The sequence below is a fragment of the Cupressus sempervirens genome, chromosome 1, assembly GCF_028749045.1.
Source record: "Cupressus sempervirens isolate cs-2001-9-10 chromosome 1, ASM2874904v1, whole genome shotgun sequence".
In the NCBI taxonomy this organism is placed as follows: Eukaryota; Viridiplantae; Streptophyta; class Pinopsida; order Cupressales; family Cupressaceae; genus Cupressus; species Cupressus sempervirens.
Genome location: NC_143118.1, coordinates 30,443,900 through 30,469,940, shown reverse-complemented (window position 1 = coordinate 30,469,940; position 26,041 = coordinate 30,443,900). Strand labels below are relative to the sequence as shown.

The 26,041-nt window shown below is 35.1% G+C and overlaps 1 protein-coding gene across 4 annotated transcripts in view; it reads left to right on the top strand.

Moving 5' to 3' along the window:
- Nucleotides 1–24,391, top strand: part of LOC149576019 (E3 ubiquitin-protein ligase RGLG3-like) — a 95,935-nt gene extending 71,544 nt beyond the window's left edge. For all 4 annotated transcript variants that reach the window (XM_089816131.1, XM_089816133.1, XM_089816134.1 and 1 more), the window contains 10 exons: nt 17,469–17,553; nt 17,650–17,790; nt 17,948–18,061; nt 22,466–22,563; nt 22,797–22,876; nt 22,967–23,072; nt 23,193–23,320; nt 23,401–23,563; nt 23,701–23,757; nt 23,873–24,391. In XM_089816131.1, the coding sequence (XP_089672257.1) occupies nt 17,469–17,553; nt 17,650–17,790; nt 17,948–18,061; nt 22,466–22,563; nt 22,797–22,876; nt 22,967–23,072; nt 23,193–23,320; nt 23,401–23,563; nt 23,701–23,757; nt 23,873–23,959 (1,059 nt within the window). In that variant the 3' untranslated portion in view covers nt 23,960–24,391. The remainder of the gene's footprint in view (nt 1–17,468; nt 17,554–17,649; nt 17,791–17,947; nt 18,062–22,465; nt 22,564–22,796; nt 22,877–22,966; nt 23,073–23,192; nt 23,321–23,400; nt 23,564–23,700; nt 23,758–23,872) is intronic.
- Nucleotides 24,392–26,041: the final 1,650 nt, after the last annotated feature.

Here is a 26,041-nt window from a genome sequence, read left to right as displayed (position 1 = left end):
ATTAACTTGTTCCTATATGCTGCTTTACTAGTAGGGGTCCACTTGACTCTTTCTTTCTTACATTCGTTGCAATGCCTGGTTCAAAGTTTCATTATCTTGGGGCATGGAGCAGCAAGTATAGTTGTATTTGAGCATGTTTTTAATTAATAGGAGAAGATAGGATGTTGAGCATTCTTTTGGGGTGTTTTATGTACTTGCATCCTATACAATCATCTAAGAATTTTTTAGGTTTACATGGAAGGTAGTTTGCCCTAGGTTCAGTGTTGAACTCAACGCTCTGATACCATATGTGACAAACGGATTTTCATATCTAAATCAAAGACGGTTTAAACTAAAAACTCCTAGCATTTACAAATAGATAACTGAATCCTTTTCACATGACATTGACTGCTTCTAACAATTAACGGAAAATAATTGTTATCATATTCAATTGAAATAACTAGATCAACAATTAACATGATCAGCTGAAATAAACAGATTAATGACTAACTATCATAACTGTATTTATGATCAACCGATTAACAAATAACATAAGAGAACTATAATCATATTCAATTGAAGTAACTAGATCAACGTTTAACTATTAATAACTGTAACCATGTTCAGCTGAAATAACTAGACTAACTACCTATTTCACATGATCATGAAAGAATAATTCGTTAAATCCAACGGTTATGAACAGTTTTAGAACTAGGCTAAAAATTTGGGATGTAATAATTAAGCTATCCAAAAAGTTAAAAATTATTAGGTTCAATTCTAATTTATATTATTAATTACTTTAGTTCAGAAAATGGGACATTGCAAGAAATGGCAGAAACAAAATTTAATTTCTTGAGTTTTTATAATTTTTTCTAAATTGCATGTTGTGCCTTTTAGATAAGTTGCCGGTTTGGATTATGGTACAGATGCAGGTTCAAGATTTGTCCAGTTTTTTTGGGTTGGTTTGGACTCATTTTGGGTTATATATATATATATGCACAGCAGCAAATAATATCGTACACCACTATGTTAATATTTAAGCAACTTCTCAAAAATAGACAACCACATATATTAACGTTGTAGTCCAAATGACGTAACAAGATGGCAAAATACACCACCAAATACACCACCATATCAATGTATTGTTTCAAAAACAATATTGGCAACATTAACAATCAGCCATCACTGATCAAATATCATAAAAAACCATCAAACAAATAATTATTATTCTGCTCTTGCAAATTAAAAGCACAAAAAGTGCCACTAGCATTGGTACTAGCAATGTCAGGTTCATCCTTAGGATCAACCTCAACATCTTTAGGTAGCTCATGATCATCATCATCAATTACAAGTGCATCAAAGTGGGTAATCAAATCTTCCTATTGCAGACACTTCGATTCAACATCCCAGTGCATCGCCTCTCCTATTTTGTAAGCATTGTCTTTGTGTGTTGTGAGCCTCAAGTTTGAATGCACACAAACCAAGTTATCTTCTTTCTTGGAACTTAGTTTATTGTGTTTTATTGAGTGGATGAAATGTCTCAAACTTGGATACTCTCAAATCTGATTTCTATATTTGAATCTCGACATAGTTTGCTTTATTTCTTTGCAAAATAACAACTTGCAAACAAACAGACTAAACATGCAAGGAAACGATATAGATTTCCAAAGAAATAATCGAATTTCAAACACAAATTTATTGATAATGATTCTTAAATAAAACATGCATGGCTGTTGTTAATTTTATATGAGGTAACTCTGATATTATACTGATATGAAGCTGCAGATCGTACAGATCTGGTAAAGCATGAAGATCCTTTGAGTGGATTGGCCTCTTAAACACCTTAAATTATTAACCTGATCGGTGCCTTCCTTGGGAGCATTTAATAATGTTTTATTGCATGGTTATAGTTAGTGTAATTACTAACTAATTACAAATCCTTAGAGATGCTGATCTTGGCAAAATACTTATTAGTTTATATATAGGGCCGACTTGGAAAGAGTCATGTTCTTTTTAAGGACATGCCTCTTGGGTGCTATATACATAAGAAGTAAGAATGTGGATAAAGGATACACAACATAGAAGTCTGCTCCTTTAGCATTTATGTACCTTTGGTGATTTATAGCAGGGATATAAAACAATTCTCAGAGTAAAATACTATTCTCCAAAGCAATTAATATTCTATCCTGAATATTCTAAGAACCATTCGTAGCTAGTTAGGAGGTATTTCATCAGTATTATCTTATCAGAATTTGCAGAAAACTTACATGGTATGAGAGCTCTGGTAGTCAAACTTAGACTCTGCAAATTGACACTCAGATTTAAAATATTTAGCAACATCCTTCTACCTTCAATGGCTAGCATAATCAGACCCGAAGACAGATTTGATGGAAAAGAACACTTAGTTGCTTGGAAATTCAGAATTATGATGACTCTTGAAGACAATGATGTAATACCGTTTGTTGATAAGGAATCCAAGTAACCTAATGCTGATCCTCATAAAACTATCTGGATTAAAGGAAACAGGAAAGCCATGCAAATCATATTAGATGGAGTTAAAAATGAAATAGTACCTATGCCAATGAAATATCAGACAACATTTAATATGATGAGTGCATTATTAAATGCATATGAGGTTAACAATGCAACTAGAACCCTTGCACTAAAAAGGCAACTATATCATATAAAGATAAGGGAGGGAGAATCAATGAATTTATACTTACTAACGGTGGCTAGTCTAAGAGATAAACTTGCAAGTATAGGGACCGTAATTGAAGACAAAGAACTATCACTTATGGCTATAGATGGGTTACCGGATTCATGGGAAACATTCTCACAAGGAGTAAGTGCTAGAGACAAACTTCTAGACTTCAATAGACTTAAAGGAGATTACCTTCAAGAAGAATCTAGGCAACTCAAGAAAGGAGGGAAATAAAAAACTGAACATGAAGAACTTCATGTCCTCAACACAAATTCCTATAAAGGTAAGAAGAAGCACTTCAAGAAGAAGAAGGGTAATCAAAGAAATGACAAATCTAAGAGAGATTTATCCAAAACAAAATGCTTCAAATGTGAAAAATTTGGACACTATAAATCTAATTGCCCAAAGAATACAAAGCAGTAAGTAAACTGTAATAACCACCCCCTTTTTTTGAGGAGACTTGTAGATTACTAAGTATTATCAATTAGAGTGTTATTTTCAACATGGCATTTTGACAAACACTAAGAAAACATACATCAATAAATATGCAAAGTCTAGAACCTCCTTATTTGCTGATAAAATATTAATTTTGCAATAGAATGTTTATATACAATTGCCTTATAGGCTGCAACAAATATTCAGAATGATATTTAACAATTACAATGCCTAAAATGAATAGTATGATGGAAGAAACTTGGAAGTAGTAATCTGCAGATGAAATGACAGCATCCCAACTTTTTAACCAGCAAGAGTGGGCAGGAAAACTCAATGCATCACTGTTCACGCACTGTAGTAGCACTATTCACAGCACTGTAGCAGTTTCACTATTCACACACTGTAGCAAAAACACTATTCACGCGCACTGTAGTAAAATCACTATTCACGGGCATTGTAGCAAAAACATTATTCACGTGCACTGTAGCAAAATCACTACTCACGGGAACTGTAGCAAAAACACTATTCACGTGCACTGTAGCAAAACACTATTCACGGACATTGTAGCAAAAACACTATCCATAGTTGCATAACCTGAACTTTAGAGCTCTTAAATCATGTGTAAAATCACCAATAAATCCCACTATGTTTCCTGAATGAAAACACCCGATAATCCTCCTGACTGTGTCTTTCAACAATGAAGAGAATGCTAGCAAAGAGGGGTTTCATCCTCCAAGCTCAACAATTAGATTTCTTAGAAATCCAATAGCATAATAATATCATCCAAGCATGCCTCAACTAATTCTAGCCAAGAGAATATAAAGTCCTTAAGGAAGTTGGCTTCATTTACATAAGCAGTGTGGGATAAATGGGAAACACCTTTTTAAAACAACTTTATAATAAAGTCACTTAAATGATAAAGTCTTTTATTTAATTTAATTATCACTTTATAATAAAGTAAATTAACCTAGGCATTAAAATCGTATAAGAGTCGAACTTAGAATACCATGTATGATAGCTCGTCGGAAAGAGCTCAACCAAATCCATCAAGCCGAACATTGGAAATTTCCATATCACTTGACTCTCATTGACTTATTAAAAATAGTAACTCCTGAAGTATTGCCAAATGAGCTCCCTAATCACTTCATTAGCCTATGGAAGTTGCTATCATAGGCTAATCTACTGACCTTGATGGTCACATTAAGTAAGGGACATTACATAAATTGTACAAACATGACTAGGAAAGGGGAAACTATGATCTTGAGAAACGTGTATTGTATTCAGCGCTATCAAATGAAGTATCGAGCAAAGCACGGGCAATTGATAGTGCATCATCCCGACACATTACAGGGTACAAAGAAGTATTAGATTCAATATTATTAGAAGTTAATGAAAAATTACTGTAGGTGATAATTTTACTCATTTCGTTAAAGGAGTTGGGAACTGCACCTTGAAATTGAAGTCCGGTATTTCTCTTCATCTCAAAAGAGTACTCTATGTACCAAGAATCAAGAGGAATCTAATTTTGTTATAACACTTGAAGATGATGGACATAAGGTTGCATTCATGGATGGTAAAGTAATGACCTCGTTTAAGAACTCTTCATTTAAGAAATCAAAGTTGATTGGTCAAAGAAGATACTTGTATGAATTAAATATAGAACCTATTCAAGCCTTAATTCATGAAGCTGCTGATATAAACGTAATGTGGCATAGAAGGTTAGGACATCTAAACTTCAAAGCCTTATCGACTATGGAAAAGATGGTTACTGGTTTACCTAAGTTGAATAAAGATCATTCGAGCATATGCAAAGGATGCGCTCTAGGTAAGAACGCCAAAAGTCCATTTTAAGATAGCACTAGAAAAACTAACAATGTTTTAGAATTAGTCCACTCAGATTTATGTAGACCTATGTCTGTTCCTTCTCTTGGAGGATTCTGGTACTATATACTTTTTATAGATGATTTCTCTAGGAAAACATGGATTTACTTCTTAAAATGTAAAGAATCAGAAGAAATCCTTAAGAGATTTAAAGAATTCAAATCCCTAATTGAAAACCTATCAAGACACAAAATTAAAACTCTCAGGATTGATAATGGAGGGGAATATACTTCAGATTTGTTTAAAGATTTTTGTAAAAAAGTAGGAATTAAGAGGGAGTATATTGTTCCTTATAATCCACAACAAAACGAGGTACCAAAAAGGAAGAATGGAACAATTATAGAAGCAACAAGAGCTATGATATTTGATCAAAATCGAGAATATTATGTTTGGGCATAAGCCTCATGTACTGCCATCTATATTCAAAATAGAAGTCCTCACTCCCATCTTAGAGATAAAACTCTTGAAGAAGTCTTTTCTAAGGTTAAACCTAATATAAGTCATCTTAGGATATTTGTGTGCGCAATATACATACATGTTTCAAAAGAAAAGAGAACTAAGTTACAACCCTTCGGGAGGAAAGGTATTTTTGTCGGGTATAGTGAAACATCTAAAACATATAGTGTACATACCTGGTTAGAGAAATAGTGAACTTAGTAGGGATGTAATATTTGAAGAAGATTTAGCGTTCAAAAGAGTCTTAAGTTCTGAAGATCTTACACATATATCTAGTTCTGAAGAAAATAATGAATCTGAGTTTCAAAAGGAGAACATTGAAGAAATTGAAGGTGAAATTCAAAATCTTAATCTTGAGGAAACTCAAAAACCTAAGAAAAGACCACTTTGGGCTATTAAGACTGTAGAGGAAGCACAAGACTTTGCTGCACCTTTTGGAACCTTCAGAGAAAGCAAAAGACCAAATAAATTTTCTAGCTATGCAACAAACATGAGTGATTTATCTAAATCAGAACCAACCAATGTTTCAGATGTTATTAAACATACAACTTGGAAGGATGCTATGACAAAAGAATAACAATCCATTATTAAGAATGAAGTTTGAGAATTTGTTCCAAGGCTCGAGGGAAAATCTGTTGTTTCTTTTAAGTAGATATTTAAAATCAAGCATGCTGTTGATGGTAGCATTGAAAAATATAAAGCCAGAGTCATAGCTAGAGGATTCTCTCAGAAGGAGGGAATTGATTATGAAGAAACCTTTGCTCCAGTTGCCAGATTCACCTCTGTAAGAGTAGTCCTAGCTATTGCAGTATTGAAGGGATGAAAAGTACATTAGATGGATGTGAAATCAACATTTCTAAATGGAAAGATTACATAAGAGGTATATTTGGAACAGCCTGAAGGATATGAAACTCATGATCCTAAAATCTTTGTTTGTAGACTAAAGGAAGCTCTCTCTGGGCTTAAACAAGGTCCCAGGGCATGGTATGAAAGAATCGATATATATCTCACCAGCTTAGGTTTCTCTAAAAATGAAGCTGATCCAAATCTCTATTATAAAAAGGATGAAGATGATATGATAATATTGATACTATATGTTGATGATTTACTAATAATAGGTGATGAACATCTTATAGATCAATACAAGAAAGATCTAATCAAAGAATTTGATATGAAAGATTTAGGACTCCTCCATTACTTCTTAGGACTGGAAGTGTGGCAGAACTTTGACAACATCATACTTAATCAAGGAAGTATACATTAGGCATTTTGAAGAGATTTGGAATGTGGAACTACAACCTATGTCTTCTCCAATGGAGAATAATCTACACAGACTTAAGGAAGCAACAACAAAATCATCCTCCATAGATTCTACTCTTTATAGACAGATGATTGGGTTTTTTATGTACTTGGTAAATATAAGACATGATATTTGCTATGCTGTTAATGCTTTAAGTCAGTTTATGTGTGAGCCAAAGGAGATTCACTTAGTTGTTGTCAAACACATTATGAGATACATTCAAGGCACTCTTAACCTTGGGCTCAAGTATGAGAAAGTTGTCTTGGACTTACATGGGTTCACAAACTTAGATTGGGCTAGAACCATTACTAATAGGAAAAGCACTTCAAGATGCTGTTTTAGTTTAAGCTCAGTGATGATAATAAAGAAGACATCAGTAGCTTAGAGTTCCACAAAAACTAAATACATTGTAGTAGCAATGGCCTCTTGGGAAGCAATTTGGCTTAGAAAGTTACTTGTGGGATTATTTGGTCAATCCATGAATCCCACTATTATTCACTGTGATAATTAGAGTTCCATCAAGCTTTCTGTGAATTCAGTTGTTCATGACAGGTCCAAGCATATTGAAATTCCTTACCATTATGTAAGAGATATGGTAGACAAGAAAACTATCAAGTTAGAATACATTTGCACTACGGATCAAACATCAGATATTCTTACCAAACCTCTCGCTCGAGTGAAGTTAAGTCACCTTACAAAAAGACTTGGTATTGTTGAATTATAATACATTTATATTCTTTAATTATTAATGAAATAATTTTGTGTTAAAATTATTATTGTCAGGCTATTGATTGTTATGGGCATCACCATTTGTATTCATTATCTAAGAGATGACGATATCTGAGATAATGAACAATTGTATAAAAGACATTATGAGAGATGAGAATCTCTGAAATAATGTACTGAACAGTAGAGAACTACTGTCAGATTTGGATGAGTTCAAGATTACATTGTGATGTAGACATTTCTATGCCTATGAGTCACAACTTGGATAAAGGAAGAATTTAATCATTCTCCGGATTTTATCCTGTATACTTGTAGATCTTGACTTAGGATCATATTGTGGTATAACCTTGTTAGTACCTATGAGTCACAACTTAGATAAAAGAAGAATTTATCCTGTGTACTGGTAGATCTTAACTCAAGATCATATTGTGATTTGTCAGTACCTATGAGTCACAATTTGGATAAATGAAGAATTTAATCACTCTCTGGATTTTATCATGTATATTGCATTCTATGCAATACTGCTATCACAAGTATAAGTGATAAGTCATATCACAGGTATAGTAATATGATAGTATCATGTGTTCAATGATACCACTTGCTTAGAAGATTCAAATAGATATAGAGTGTCAATCTATGCTTATTCATCTTAATTGATGGTGCTAGATATGTTATCTCTCAGTATGATTATCAAGTTAAGAGGGAGTATTAATTTTATATGAGGTAACTCAGATATTTTACAGATCCGAATCTGCAGATCGTACATATCTGGTAAAGCATGAAGATCCTTTGAGTGGATTGGCCTCTTAAATACCTTAAGTTATTAACCTAATTGGCGACTTCCTTGGGAGCATTTAATAATGTTTTATTGCATGGTTATAGTTAGTGTAATTACTAACTAATTACAAATACTTAGAGACACTGATCTTGGCAAAATACTTATTAGTTTATATATAGGGCCGACCTGGAAAGAGTCATGTCCTTTCTACATGCCTCTTGGGTGCTATATACATAAGAGTTAAGAATGTGGATAAAGGATATACAACATAGAAGTCTGCTCCTTTAGCATTGTATCTACCTTTGGCGATTTATAGAAAGGATATAAAACAATTCTCAGAATAAAATACTATTCTCCAAAGCAATTAATATTCTGTCCTGAATATTCTAAGGACCATTCGCAGCTAGTTAGGATGTATTTCATCAGTATTATCTTATCAGAATTTGCAGAAAACTTACAGCTGTTACATCAAATACATACTGCTCTTGCAATGCTGTAAAATGCATAAACTTTCCTCTAAAACCTGTTTAAAACAATAAAAATCTGTCCAGTGACGAACCCGGAGTGAGTCCACCTCTCAAGTAGTGTTGGGCTTCCCTCTAACCTATGAGTGTCCAAGGCTTTCCATCCTCAAATATGGCTGCTACTGTCAAGCCAGCATAATAACTTATCAAATAACAACTTAGGCAAATAATAATGTTTGCCTCACATTTAATAATTCACTCCCATGGGCTAGGAAAGACTCAAGTCGTAGTTGAAGTTGGCCCCTTTTAGATAATTGCCAATGAATAATTAAATTCAAATTAGCAATAACTTTAGCCTTTTCCTCTTATTAATTAAACACTTAACCTCCTTAATCAACTTCATACTTTAGCATATGAGGACATTAGATAATAGGCCAGCACTAGTCTTTATTTATTTATTGGTGTGCTAGGCAGAAAGAGGACATTACAGTCCTCCCTTCCCAGAGATTGCTTGGCCTCAAGCAATCTGCACTTGTGTCTGAAGCCAAATGCATGGATCTCATCTGAACCTCATGGATATTGCTCCACCAATCCATTGTGCTACTTTGATAATAACATCATGCTCATAATAGTGATGCAACTTGTCACACATGCTTTTGTTGGTGGTGGATCGGTATCCCTTGCTAGATTCACGACATGGTTTAACAACCTCCCTGTCTTCTATAAGTCTAGTGGTAGTATCAGGCAATAAAAGGTCAATCTTTTGTTGCAACGAGAACTTTAACAGTTAACAAGTGGTATCAGAGCTTGGTCATATGTTTGAATCCTTGTATGCTGTGTTAACATTAGGAGGGGGATTGTTGGCAGTGGGCCAGCATCCCTCGTTGGATTTGCGAAATGGTTTAACAACCTTTTGTGTCTTCTATTGTCTAGGAGTTGTATCAGGCAATAACAGGCCGATCTTTTGGTGCAACGACAACCCTTGTAGTTAACAATTTTGAGTCCTTTCACATCTTCTATGCCATGATGCACAAAATCTACCCTCTTACTAGTTGCATCATCAAGTCATGTCTCATGACTATTTGCCCAAATGTGAATGCCAACATTAGGTGACTGCATAACATTGTCTTTTCTATAATTATGTTCTGCATTATCTTGAGGATGAAGATATATATCACTGCTGTTATAACAATCAATGCTGTGTCATGCATTTGGAGTGCGTCTTCAACATTCATAACCACCTCTTTATTGAAAATGTCATACTCTAAACTTGTAGACTCTTCTATATTGGTTATTCCATGTGTAAGTGCTCCAAAATCATAAGAATGAAGAAGCAAACTATTGCTGTCCCAAATACAATTTTGACCTCCTCTTTGCTTTCTTTGCAATCATCAATCATCACCAAATTTTTACTTGGCTCATTTTCTTCCCAAATAACTAAAAGTGGTAGAGTCTCAAATAAAAATTCACCAAACTTTAAAAAAACCCCATCAACTCGCTCTAATACCATGTAATTATAATTTGATATATACATTAGAGACGAAAGGTTCTATTTATAAGAGATTACGAGACAATATTTATAAATGAAACAATCATTAAAAAAATGCTAAAAAGAAAATAACTAAACCAAGATGACCATTATAGAAACATTACAATATTATTTTAATAATACATTTGGTTAGGTGCTTTAGATTGCATCTTCTCTGCCATTTCATCAACTTAGTTTTGCGCTCTAGATGCCATTCCCCCTATTGTGCTCTTGCTAGGAAGGGGAAGAGAACTTCATGGCAAATTTCTTGACTATGAAGTGCCCTAAATGCGTTGACTGCTTAAAAAAATACTGAAATTGTAAATTCACGGCCTACCTTCATTCTTCCATGAGTATCACTATTGATACTTGTAGACCAGCTAGTACCTTAGACATCTTCAGAATAGGCACAAAGCACTCACTTTTCTTGATAAAGATCATACATCTCCTTCCACTTATCATACTTAGGCACTGGCAAGGATATGGAAGCTACACTTTCCTTATATAAATTGTTATGTTTCATTGATCCTTTGCATCTTCTACCTTTGGCCATCACAATCCTCATAAATTGATCAAGGGAGACAATTTAAATAGTCAGAGCCTTAATTGTGCATCTGCAATATAAAAACCCAGATTGGTAATGAATCCTATGTGTATTTTTGGCTTAGATGTATGATTTACTTCCATTCCCCTTTTCTTATAGCATATCTTTGACAAAACCTAGTGCAACTTTTGACTCACAAGAAAAGTTGACCTTTAGTCTCATTGCTACACCCTTATTATTGGTGTATATAGGGTTATGAATAGTCAACTTGTGGCTATCTTAATCCTTAATTAAGTCATGTTATCATTATTATATTATTATTTAGGTAGGTAGATTGGCCTAGGTGTTATGTAGGGTTGTGTCTATTCAACCTAAGCATTATTAGTTATATATAGGAGGTTGTGAGTCTTATTTCAACATCATATTGTGAAGTGTGTTCTCATTGGAGATATTTGGAGGTTGCCCCCTCGAAGTGGCCTATTAATCTCAGTTATTATCAAGTATTTATATAATATTTCATATTATTTCTTCTAGTGTGCAAGTTATTTCATTACAATTGGTATCGAAGCATGATCTTGGCACCATAGAGGCAAGATTTTTCCTCGACATTGAGGTGATTTTGGGAAGAGCATAATTTTCAGATTTTAGAGAAATTTTCAAAGATTTTTAAAGGGTTTTTGAAGACCATATTAAAGAAGCTATAGTCCAAAATTTAGAGGAATTGGAGCAAATTTGAGAGAACTATTGCAGAATTACTATTTCTACACAATTTATTGAGATCTTCATATTTCTCACATCCTACCGAATTGGAGTATAACTTGTATTGGGTTCTTGAATATATAGTAGAGGAGCCTAAATTTCAAAGCTTGGAGAAATTGAAAAAAATAAAAAAGATATTGCAAAATTAGTAAAGTTCTTTCTCAAGGCAGCAAATTTGCTAATTTTTTTGGGATTTTTTCCGAGTAAGGGTATCTTGGCCCTAGTAAGTTACAGTTAAAAAAATTAAAAAAATTTGAGAATTTACATTTCATTTGTGTGAAATATTGGTTTCCATCATGACAGGGCCTTCAACAAGAGGCAAAAAGAATGCTACCACACCGGGGAAATCCTCAGATCAAGATTGGGAAGCAACAGAGGATAGTAATCCCAATGAGGAAATTAGTAAGTTCAAGGAAGAGATTAATAGGGATATGTGTGACCTACGAGGAGATATAACAGATATACAAAGCATGTTAAGCACCTATATGAATGAAACAAGGAAGAAGCTCTTAAGCAATCAAGGTGAAACCTTCAAGTCGACTAATAATGACACAAAATTTATTAATCCTATGGGATCTAGCAATTTTTTTTCCAAAGGTGGATATGCACAAATTTGATGGCAAGGGTCCTCTAACATGGATAAATCAAATGGAGAATTGTTTTGAAGTACATCAAATCCCATATGGACAAAAGGTCACGATGGCTTCCTTATATCTAGAATCAGATCAATTCATTTGATATTCTTGGCTTTGTACTCAGGAGGAAAAAGTGTCTCATTGTATCATGGTCAATTTTTACAGAAGAACTCCAAGCACAATATACTAATATAGCAATAGTGTGACAGAAAACTTCTTTAGCCAACTTGCTAAGCTTCAACAAATAGGATCAGTTAAGGATTATATTCAAAAATTCCAAAATCTATCCTTAAGAGTGGATACAATTACAGAGGAGAACTTGAATGATTTATTCTTGGGTGGTCTCAAGAATCACTTTCAACATGAGGTACGCATGTTTTGTCCCAGCTCAATAAATGAGTCTTTTATATTGGCACACAGGGTAGAGGAGAAGTTCTTGATTCCTAGCAAGCAAGGGGCTAATGTGACAAGAGAAAAAGGATATTTAACACCTTCTCTTCCTCAACCTACTAGGTTGACTCCACAACAAATTGAGAAGAAAAGAGAAAAAGGGTTGTGTTTCAATTGTGATAGCAAATATATTTGAGGACATAAATGTAGTGAAAAGAAATTGTTCTATATTGAAGGACCAAGTGAGAAAGAAGAGGATGAGCCCATATCAGAGGAGGATAGGGAGTCAGGTGAGGAATCAACATGATTCTCAACCAATCATTTCTTGTCATGCACTTTCAGGTTTCAATGCACCACAAACTCTCAAGGTAGTCGGCTTCTTAAAGAAGCAAAAAGTAACAATGTTGGTCGACTCGGGTAGTACTCATAATTTCATCAACAAAAAGTTGACAACTCTTCTAAATTGTCCATGGGAGATTATTGACTTGAGACCCCAATGTATGCGATATCCATGGGTGTAGCGGATATTGTTTTGGGAGTACAATGGCTTTCTACATTGGGAACAATTGAGATGAACTTCCAAGAACTATTCATGCGATTTCAATCAAAAGGAAAGGTAGTGGAGCTAAGGGGATTGAAGGGAAAATCCTTGTAGATGGTAAGCTTTCATCAAATGCAAAAGTTTCTTAAGAAAGGTGTGGATGGATTTGTGGCCTAGCTTTGTTCATTAGAAGTCTCTCAATGTAATGCTCTTACTCATCCAGATTTACTAGCAATAATTGATCGTCACTCAGTGATTCTTGGAGATATGCCTAAAGGACTTCCTCCTAAGAGGGATCATGACCATGCCATACAGCTAGTTCCAAGGAGCTAGCCACCAAACATCAGGCCTTATAGGTACCCACACATACAAAAAAGTGAGATAGAAAAAATTGTTTGCTAGAGGCAAGAATTATAAGGCATAGCCAAAGTGCTTACTCCTCACCTGTTGTGATGGTGCGTAAGAAGGATGAAACTTGGTGCATGTGTCCAGATTATAGTGTGCTCAACAAGTACATTATTAAAGATAAGTTTCCTATTCCAATCATCGATGATCTTCTAGATGAATAAAATGGAACTATGCATTTTACCAACTTAGATCTTAGATTAGGTTATCACCAAATTTAGATTAAGGAGGAAGATATTTGTAAGACAACATTTTGAACTCATGAGGATCATGAATTTTTGGTGATGCCATTCAGTCTTACCAATGCACCATCTACATTCCAAAGTTTGATGAATTCCATTTTAAAGTTCTTGAGAAAGTTTGTGTTAGTGTTTTTCGATGATATAGTAATTTATAGCAAGACTTGGGAAGAACATCTGTAGCATGTAGATCAAGCATTACAATTACTCAAAGATCATCAACTCTATGCTAAGCCATCCAAGTGTGTTTTTTGTCTTAAGGAGGTGGAGTATTTGGGACACATAGTTTCACATGGAGTAAAGGTGGACCCTAACAATATTAAGGCTGTCATGGAATGGCCTATTCCATAAACTATTAAGAAGCTGAGGGGTTTTTTGGGATTGACAGGATACTATAGAAGATTTGTGAAGAATTATGGTCGTATAGCAGCACCCCTTACTGCTCTATTGAAGAAGGATTCTTTTCATTGGAATGAATCTGCTAATGTATCATTTGAGCAATTGAAGAAGGCTATGCGTACAACTCCAGTGCTTGCCACTCCAGACTTCACCAAGGAATTCATTGTGGAATGTGATGCTTCTGGAAATGGGATAGGAGTAGTTCTCATGCAAGAAGGTTGACCAATTGCTTTTGAGAGTGGTCAACTAAAAGGTAAAAATCAACTCAAACCTATTTACGAGGAGGAAATGCTAGCAATCCTTCATGCAGTTAAAAAATGGAGGCCTTATTTAATGGGTCGTCACTTCAAGGTTAAGACAGATCATGATAGCTAAAAATATTCTTTGGAACAAAGACTATCATCAGAAGAGAAACACAAATGGGTCACCAAGATGTTGGGATATGACTTTGAAATTGTATACAAGAAAGGGAAGGAAAATATTGTGGCCAATGCACTTTCCAGGAAGGATAAAAAAGATGAAGCCTTATTGTGTGCCCTTTCAATTTTACAAGAAAATTGGGTGGTAGAAGCCAAAGAAGAGTGGCAAAATGATGTTGCAAGAAGTAATCTTATCCAACAAATAAAAAGTGACCCTAGTAGTTTAGATAAGTTTTGTTTAAAGGGGGATATTCTTTGGTATAAAGAGCACTTGTATCTCTGCAAGAATTCCACTCTTAAACACAAGATTGTCAAAGAACTACATGAGTCCCCAATTGGTGGTTATTTAGGATTTTTGAAGACATCATCAGGTCAAGCAAGATTTTTTTTTGGGAAGGGCTAAAAGGTGATGTTAAAAAAATTGTGGCTGAATGTTTGGTTTGTCAAAGAAATAAAGGGGAAACAATTAAGACACTAGGTCTCTTGCAGACTTTATCTATTCCTAGCCAACGTTGGGAAGACATATCCATGGACTTCATCACAGGGCTTCCCAAATCTAAAGGTGATAATGTTATCATGGTAGTAGTTGATTGCCTCACCAAATATGCACATTTCATTGCGTTATCACATCCTTTTATAACAAGTATAGTGGCAAAAGTTTCCTTGAAGAATATCGAAAAGCTACATGGTACACCTATGGTTATTGTTAGTGATCGTGATCCTATCTTTACTAGTCACTTGTGGATAGATTTATTCTCATGTTTGGGTACTCAATTGGCTCATAGTTCTTCATACCATCCTCAATCAAATGGGCAAACTGAGGTTGTTAATAAATGTTTGGAAGGATATCAACGTTGTTTCACTTAACAAAACAATCTCAATTGGTAGATTGGCCACCTCTTGCAGAATGGTGGTACAATACTTCTTTCATAGCTCATAAAAAATGTCTCAATTTTTGGGACTTTATGGATATCATTCTCCTTCCATCACATCATTATTAAAGGTGTCACCAAGAGTTCAGGTAGTAGAGGACCACTTGCTTCATCAATAACAAGTACTTTCAAGACTCAAGTAGAATTTAGCTATGGCACAAAATCAAATGAAACAACAAGTGGACCAATGTCGTAGTGAAAGAAATTTTGAAGTTGGGGAATGGGTCTTCTTGAGATTGCAGCCAAATAAACAAATCTCAATGAAGCAACAAAAAAAGAATAATAAGTTGTCTCCAAGATATTAAGGACAATATCAAATCATGCAAAAGACTGGTAGTGTTGCCTACAAGCTTGAGTTGCCACCAATAACAAAGATACATCAAGTTTTTCATGTTTCTTGTTTGAAGAAGGTAATTGTGCAGAATATTCCTACTCAAACAGTACTACTAGAATTTGATGGAGAAGGAAGAATAATTTTGGAAGCAGATTGCATTTTTCAAACATGCACGAAGAAGTTGAGGAACAGATTCCTGACTTAGTATCTCATCCAATGGAAGAACTTACTAGTTGAAGAGGTCATATGGGAGGATGAAGTGTTCATTCAAAAGAATCCACACTTGGTTAGCATTGAGGACAATGCTTCTTTCAAGAGAGGGGGCATGCTGTGCCCTTAATATTGGTGTATATAGGGTTATGAATAGTCAACGCATGGCTATCTTAATCCTTAATTAAGTCACGTTATCATTATTATATTATTATTTAGTTAGGTAGGTCAGCCTAGGTGTTATGTAGGGTTGTGTCTATTCAACCTAAGCATTATTAGGTATATATAGGAGGTTGTGAGTCTTATTTCAACATCATATTGTGAAGTGTGTTCTCATTGGAGATATTTGGAGATTGCCCCCTCGAAGTGGCCTATTAGTCTCAGTTATTATCAAGTATTTATATAATATTTCATATTATTTTTTCTAGTGTGCAAGCTATTTCATGATATTCATGTTGAAGACATGACCACATGCTTTTAGCTTCTTTCCCTTTGTTGAACTACACTTGCTCACCATCCCTTGGCAATGGGTTTAGCATCAATGTTCCTGCCAATCCTCTTTAATTGATGTTTCAGACATGCCTCATGCGAAGTGTAAAATTTCAGACATGCCTCATGGCAACAATTTCAGGTTCTTAAAAAATAGAATGACTTAACACACGCCTGCCAACATGATCATATCTAACAAACTCATGGTGCCTGAAAACATAGGTTTCTTTACAGATCAATACGAGAGCTTTGAGCTGACTGGTGCCCTTAATGATCAATACAAGAACTTTGAACTGACTATAGATGGTGTGCCTTTAAAGATCCATGCAAGTAGCAAGACCTTTGAACTGACTATAGAGGGCCATTATAGGTTCTTGAACAATTCCTTCATTAGCAAGATAATGTGCCACATAATCGAAGGTCACTTGCAATGTGAAAACCTGATAGAATCAAATTTCTCCCTAACCCAGATGCTTATTCTACATATTTACTGAGCATTCAATTCAAACTGTTCCTTTTATTAATTGCATTATCAACACCTTAGTTACCTTCAACTATTGGAATTCTCTGGTTTTGAGATTATGCTGAATCCTGCTAGCAATGCTTCCTATTTTACTTCATTGTTTGTACTTATACCAAAGAATAGCAACCTTCCATAAATCTCCTTCAGTTAGAGCATTTTTCTGAAGTCAGCAAAATGTTCAATTTTTAGTGTTTTCATTATGGGGAGGGCTGAAGTGAGTTTAACATAGAATGCAAATGTGATATGGGATTTATGTGTGCTACCTACAATGTTTGATATTTGATCATTTTGTTCCCTTTATATATTTGCATTCTCAAGGTAGATTTGGCAAAGTCATTGTGGTCTAGCAATTTTGACTTTTGAGTCCTACTAAACTTGTTATTGTTGAATATGACTAATAGGTGATAGCTGCCCTGAGAGAATTTGGGCTCGAGTCGTCAAACTTGATTCTTGGAATCGACTTCACCAAGAGTAATGAGTGGACTGGTATCAAAATCCTCTCACATAGAAAGTTTCAGATTTGTTTAGTTTAACTAAACTGGGCATTGAAATTCAATAGGTTTATATTTTTGATAAATGCAGGGAAGCACTCTTTTAATAGGCGAAGTTTGCATGAGATTGGGAGCATACCAAACCCATATGAGCAAGCGATTTCAATCATTGGTCGAACTCTCTCTCCATTTGATGAAGATAATATGATCCCTTGTTTTGGCTTTGGCGATGGTTTGTACTTATAATTTTTTTTTACATTAAATAATACAGCTTTGTGAAAATGCATTATACATAGATATAGGCTATCATGTGATGCACATGGTTGCCATTATCTTCTTTGGAATTATAGATGCTATCAGTTTTAAATACAATTTTGTGGATATTGCAGCATCTACACATGACCATTCAGTGTTCAGCTTCTTTCCAGATTTTCGACCTTGCCATGGGTTCGAAGAGGCTCTTACACGGTATAGGGAGATTGTTCCACATTTGAGACTGGCTGGTTTGAATCTTAAACAACCTCCTGTTTTTGCTTTCTTTTTCAGTATAGGTTAATCTAAGTTGGTTACCAGTTTTACAATGTTAGTAAAAGTTTGATCACCTCTTCTGGAAAAGTTACCAATTACATTCTTCGTTGAGTCATAGTCCAAGGGATATTGCATGAATTTGGTCATACTAAGTGCTCTGACATTAGAATTGGCATGCAATTTGAGAATAAATGACAGTGCATAGCAGTGTTAGTTGACTGAGCTGACAAATTTGTTTATAAGAGTCCTCAACCGGCATTCCCATTCAGTCTTGTCCATAGATATCCAGGAAACTAAAGCTTATTTTTTATGTATTTTTTTATAATTGTAAGAAATATCTAATGAAGTAAAATAACTGACAGTACTTCTCTTTGCAATTGTTACACTTTGAAGAAGTGATGTGAAGTCGTTGGTTGTATTCTGGTTTTGTCTAAGCAAGGTCTTGTAATATTATCATGCTAGTTAGTTTTTGATAAGATGCATGTGAAGGAGCCTTCAAACTGGTGTAGGAGCACACAGGCATGTTGGCAATTAGGACCACCAAAAACATATTTCCTTTTTGTTTTCTTAAATTTTGGGTTTGTTTTGGTTTTATTGTTGGCTTTTATCCTTCAGTTTTGCAGAGCTTGTTGGAACTAGCCTGGCCAATATGTATGCAAAATGTGGAAGCATAGACAATGCCCCTGAAAATTGTGGTCTCATGAAATTTTAAATGAAGAGTAACATGTAAGCAAATACAGTTGGCTTATGTAAAGCCAGTGTCTACATTCATCATAATTGAAAATGGATTAGTTGGCAGGCTTAAGAAGCTCTCAAACAAATGCAAATTTAAAATGGTTCTTTCTTTTTGAACTGTTAATCAGAGCATCAAGAAATGAAAGCCAGTTGCACCTCCACAGAACACAAAAAGAGAAGATAGGAAAGACCTTGGGTTAGACTCCTAAACACAGGCAACAACAGACGGGGGATATTGATAGGGCATCAACAGTGGGAAAAAAAACACCCCAGGTCAATTATCAAATCATCACCTGCAAAGAAAAGGTATGGAAAAAGGCATTGATAAAGAGGAAATGAGTTTGATGTTTTGAAAATGGAATAAGGCATCGATAAGGAGGAAATAAGTTTGATGTTTTGAAAATGGAAAGGCATTGATATGGTCAATTATCAATATCATCAAGAAATGAAAGCCAGTTACACCTCCACAGAACACGAAAAGACAAGATAGGAAAGACCTTGGGTTAGACTCCTAAACTCAGGCAGCAACAGACTGGGGATATTGATAGGGCACCAACGGTGGGAAACAAAACACCCCAGGTCAATTCTCAATATCATCAACTGCAAAGAAAAGGTATGGGAAAAGTCATCGATATGGAGGAAATAAGTTTGATTTTTTGAAAATGGGCGGGTACTACATTCTCATCAAACAACTGTGGCAGTGTCTTTCTAATTGAAGGGCCTTCCAGAATTGGCTGGGCTCTCCAATTGGTATACATATAATTACATCTATTCACATTATTCACATATATGTTATATGTGTATATATAAATTTACTCAAATATGTGAATAAATGTGTGTGTGTATATATATAGATACCATAGGGTACCTTTTGGAATAGGAGCTTCTGCTATAAGTGTTGAATTATTCATAGCTAAAATTATATATTAAAAAAAAAAGACACTCTTGAGTTGGACCTACACATTCCTAAAAGTGCGGAAATTGTTCCTAGTTAAAATTTTAAAAAAATGACACTCTTGAATTGGACCTATACATTTACTCTTATGGCTAATAGAATCAAGTTGGCAATAAAGTCCTTATTGCTAGGCGTGTTTACAATTCGTCTTGGTAGCTGCCTTCTAATGCCTGCAATAGTCAGTTGACTCAATTCATTTGTAACTTCCTTTGGGCAAAATGGAGAAATAAAGAATGCCTGCCCACTATATCATGGATCCACTGTATTTAACTAAAAGGTAAAGGAAGATTGGGAATCATTGATCCTTACACCCACGGTATTTTTCTGGCTACCAAATGGGTTGTTAGGGTCTTGGATGGTGATGCTTTATTGAAACATTCTGTTCGCCATCGTATTTAAACTATCTCAGTAAAATGGATAAGTTATTACTTGCTCCTTACTTACAAAACTCACAGTTCAACCCCCTTCAACTCCATTACATCTGAACAATTAGATAGTGTGATTATCACTGGGCCATGGTTTAAGTTTTGCCTCTTCTTCTATTTGGTAAAATTGTCTTGTTCAACTTGACAATGACCCACTTGCTTTGAACAATTTTTTAAAGGTTAACATCTCTTCAAAAGAGACATTCAAGTATTTTGGAACTTTTAGGTTAAGTTGGATTTAGTAGGAAAATGTGGCAAGAACTCAAGATCCTGTTTAAGTTATGCCCTGTAGAGAAACTTCCACTTATTCAAATTCAAAGACCTCTCTCACCTGAACTAATTAACTAATCTGCTGTCCAGTCCCTCCTGCCATGCTAACTTCTTTACAGACTGGAAATAGCCAAAGAACTGAAACTTGTGCTTCCCCTCTTACGGCAGTCTACAGACAAATCCTTCCGACCTATTTCCTGTCAGACCATCTGAATTCTAAATGACAATCCAAGCTTACTCGTTCTAGATGGAACTAATTAAGTGCTCTCGTCTGGAAGTCCAAAGGCAAGGCTTAAGCTCAATTCACAGCCTTGGAAATACTGCATACTAAGATTCCTATTGACGATCAGGTCTCCATCTTTCCTGCACCATCCTGTCCTTTATGTGCAAAAAGAGACTATCAAGCATGCTTTTTGGTTCTGCTCCCCTTGCTCAATGTTTGTGAGAGTACCCTCTTTACAACCAATCTGTCCAATTTTCTCTATGTTGGTCTCTCCTTGCATCTAAATATCATATCACAGATGTTCAGCCACATTATTCTGAAAAAGATTTGGAAATTTCATAGCCTCGTTGCTTTCACCCACACTTTCTATACCATTCAGTTGGAAACCTTGATCATTTTTGTGAACCTCTTCCTCAATTTCAGTCTTTTCCAATCTTCCCTCGTTTGTTATGTGGAGCCTAATCAGTCTCAGACTTTAATTTTTCCCACTTCCTTAGGTGCGGCCCTCCCCAGTTTGCTTCTATGGGGGTTTCATGATAGGGGTCAAGTGGCAACACCCAATTTGGGGTCTTGGGGTCGTGCCTTAGGTGTGCTCCCTGTCGTGATACATGGTGGGGTTGACTGGTAGCACCCCCGAAGACAATGAATTTACTATTGTAAAAGGTATTGGGAGTTCTATTGGATGACATATTTTAGCCCTAGTTTTGCAAGCGGCATAAGTTTTGTATAAAATGGCTTAGGGTTAGGGATTTATGATGTATGATGATTTAGTAGCTTCTTACAGCAGTATTGAGTTGCAAGGTATAACAGATTGCAATCAGGTTGAAACCACTGGATAATAATATTGGACTTTCTGTTTGGTGGACGTAAGGGATTGGGTGAACCACATTAAATCTTTGCGTCTTCTGTTTTCTCATGTGTGCTTTTATTTCTGTGTGATATTGGTTATATTTGCATGTAATTGTTATTTCTCTCTCTCTCTCTAATTCTAATACCCTCCAGTCTAACCCTGACCCTTCAAGCCGTGTTGGGAGAGACAAATTAAACACAGCACTTTTGAGGCCAAAATGACAGGTGCTGATTGCAAGAATAACGAGTACACTGTTCTTCCGACTGGAAATTATTCGCTATGAGTCTTATTTGGGATGCTGTGCCTTATGCTGGCTGATACGTCTTCCATTGTTATGGTGCAATGTGGTTTCTGTTTGTACAATCAGTCTTGCAAGATGAACTGCAAGACAAATTCCAAAGATTGAACTGAGCCTTGTTCATAATGCATACATGATGACAGACTATAAAGTGGAGATGATTATGTAATGGAATCAACGAGAAGCTAGAGCTTGAATGCCGAGGTCCTTGCCGAGTATCAAGGACCTCGGCAGTTAGAAGGTGGAGGAAAACTTTGAACGTTATGTGGGTTTTCAGCAGAAAGATGAATGCAGTAAAGTGAGATTTTACATGTTTATTTCATGTCAAAAGACTGATTTTGTGGCTGCTGTTAGAAGTTTTGATTCTGCAACACTCGTTTATTTTGCTGCTGTTACTGCTCGTTAATTTGTTTTTGTATCTGTTATCTTCTTATTCCAATAATTTTTCCTTTTCTATTTGGCACATGAGCGCTGTAAAGATTCCTTTTTTAATTTTGTATGGACTAAATTGGCTTAAGAGTGTGCCTTGTATATAAGAACCTGTAAAAGAATTTAGTTATATGGTTTTATTAAGATTTTTTTCCCTAATTCTTTGCATACCTCCATGATCTTGTTTTTCGCAGGACCAACATCCTTTGCTCCAATAGTTGATATTGCGATGGGAATAGTGGAGAAGAGTGGTGGGCAATATCATGTCCTCGTCATCATTGCTGACGGGCAGGTTGTAAGCTTATGCAGTTTTGAATTTCAAATTTTACTCTTTCGTTTAGGTAGAATTGATATATTTAAGAATACACTTAAGAATTGTGCTATTCTTTTTAAGCTTAATTTTCAAAGTAATTGTCTGCTTTTTGTTTTCCTGTATTCAAATATCACCTAAACTTCAGTTAGCAAACAATGTTCATCATAAAAAGAACATCCTTCTACAATACTTTTTCGCTGTCACCTTTACAGGTGACCAGGAGTAGTGATACACAAAGTGGGTCGTTCAGCCCACAAGAACAAAAAACAATCGATGCTATAGTGGCCGCAAGGTATATAACAAGAAAATAATGCAAAACTTTCAATAACAAGTGTGTCATATTAGCATTTCAATATGAGGTTCCATTTTCCATTTTTTGCAGTAAGTTTCCTTTATCAATAGTGTTGGTCGGAGTTGGAGATGGACCATGGGAAGCAATGCAGCAATTCGACGATAATATCCCCAGTCGAACATTTGACAATTTTCAGGTGATATTCATACGAAAAACATTTGTTTCTTCCGATGAGCACATAAAATAAATAAAGAGTCGTTAATCATTTTGTTTATCTTTATATCAGATTTAATTTGTTATAGCTTTCATTTCACAGTTTGTCAACTTCACAAATATTATGTTGAAAAATTTGCCTACATCTGAGAAAGAGGCAGCATTTGCACTGGCTGCACTTATGGAGATTCCATCTCAGTACAAGGCAACACAAGAGCTTCAGCTTTTGGGGTATGTATTAGTTCTGCATGTTATAGCTTTTCTTGGTTGAATGGAAGACTTCTCAAAATCATATATATCCTTTTTTACAGTCGTCCAGTGGGTAAGGCTCCAGAAGTATTTCCATTGCCGCCTCCATTACCAGTAATTCAACATGACACTGCCAGGCAAACCTATTCTCACTCCAGTAGTCTTCAGTTTCAAGCTCCTCAAGGCGCTCCGCGTGGACCATCTAATTTAGAAAGCCAGGATCAGGTAAGAGATTTGTTTGTTGGGCAGGGTTCCGTGATTCTATAATGGGATGCGAGACGTTACCTGATAAACTCTATTTTTAAGAAAAATATTAATATATTTTTATTTTGGATGAAATATCTAATAGTTGTATGTTTCAGACTTGCCCAATTTGCTTGACGAATCCCAGAGACATGGCTTTTGGTTGTGGACATACGGTATTCCTTGATTTCAGAATCATTTTTAAAGTTAATTCATGACATGCAATTAGGATTTTATAAGAGTGATCCTTCTCTTTGTATTTGATTCATGTGATATCTGCTTCTTTGACAGACATGTAGAAGTTGTAGTGAGAATCTGTCCACATGTCCTATATGTCGGACGCCAATAAGCACACGTTTGAGGCTTTATTCGGTTTAAAGTGACGTTTGGATCATTTCGGTAGCTATTTTGCGAAAGTGCCCTACGTTCAGTCATCCGCATAGGCCCAATCCTCCATTAACGGGTTGTGGCAATTACAAACTTTTGTGAAGCGATCGTTTCTTCAAACAACTTAAGCATGTGTGACACCTTGAATGCACCAAGCTCATCAAAGCACGACATTATTGTTCTATTTGGTATGTACATTGTGAAAAATGGTGAAAAATCGTTCACTTTCATCTTTATGTAGAGGATGTGTAAAACATGTACATTACAAGTTGTTTTCCTTGATTCATTTCTATTTAGTTTTGCCGTATTCCTCAAATTCCTCAAATTCTAATTTCTTTGAAAACCAGCTCAATTGGCTGAGGTTTTAAAACTATTTGGAACATATATATTTTTTCAACATAGTGACAACAGAATTTTGTTACAGTTATATTGTTTTAGGTTCCGTAGCATCTTCAGTGTTGTTCTTGAAGCACAAGACTTAATGCATCGTATAGCTTTTTCTTGGTCTATTTTATAATAATCTGTGTTTTGAAGATCCAATGCGTGAGAAGCTATGTTCACACCATAATTCTGGGATGGGGGGATGTCAGGATGTGGGAAGTTGTCTCTGGGGCAATTTTTTTAGGCAATTTTTGGGGATGGCAGCAACGGTAGAGGGGAGGACTACATTAAAAAATACATAATTTTTAAAAAAAATAGATTTTTTCTTAAATTAAAAATATTCATATGATATATTAATTTATTGCTAAGGCTTTCATCATATTGGTATATGCATGACTGTAAAATAAAACTAATATTTAATAACTATAAATCATTAAAAATACATAAAATTTTAAAAATATAGAAAACATTTAAATATTCATATGATTACATTAATATAATGCAAAGGCTTTCATCACATTGACATATACATGACTATATAACGAAATTAATATTTAATAACTTATATAATTCATTGTCAATGGAGAGAGAATATAAAATTTTAAAAATAGTAACATTTGATATAAAATTAAAAAAATAGTAATATACCTAAATGCCCAAAGGCTACAAGTTTGCCTGTGAATGTCAAAATGAGTCATTCAAATTTCACTAAAAAAACATGAGGTTGTCTCTAGTCAACATCTCCCAACATTGCATCAAAAATAAAGTAGTCCGAATTATTACTACTATGAGGGATTGCCTCATATGTGGAACCTCAATCCCTGTCGCTTCTCATCAATTTGGATGACCATGCTTAAGATCGTCTCATCATAAAGTTGGACAATGTTTGAGTTGCGAAGCATTTATGCAAGATCACCTACTTCTTGGCACACGTAGAGGAAGAGCGAATCTAAGTCACAAAGCATTAATGCAAAGATTGTCAACTTCTTTCCACATCTAGTGGTCACCCTATTCATCTTTGTACATTGATGAAGTTGTATGTGGACCAGTTCTTTTAAATCACAAAGTATTTGTGCAAGATTGCCAACTTCTTTCCATGTCTAGAGGTCACCCTATTCATCTTGATATAGTGAACGAAGTTGTATGTAGACCAATTCCTTTTTGCAGTAGAGAAATGAACGACTTGTGAAACAAGACAAATAGTGAGCACCCTCAACCCTAGTGTATCATTGCCATGCCATGCCCACTATCTAGAAGGATCATTTGAAATAATGCAATTATGTTTTTCATCCCTAGCTTACCAAATGTTAGACCATGAAGATTAGTAAAGGCAACCCATTGTTTGTAAAGCAAACTTGCAATTGAATTCCTTTTGAAGGGTCTTCATCAACTCTTTGTTCACCTTTTATTATCACAAAGAAGCAACCTACTAGTTTTTGGTGCATACCATTTGCGATATAGAACAAAGACTAACACATGAAGTCGGTTGTTATGCTACTACATCATAGTGGACTTAATGTGTTGCTCAAATTAGGATTCTTGTGATAGATTGTTTGCTGCATTTTTTAAAGTATGTTGTCAAATGTCTCGTATCAACATAGCTAATGATATTTACAACAGGGGTAACACAAATACAAATAAATCTACAAGCATAATTATGAGAGCAAGTGAGGAAATCAAAATCAATTAAAA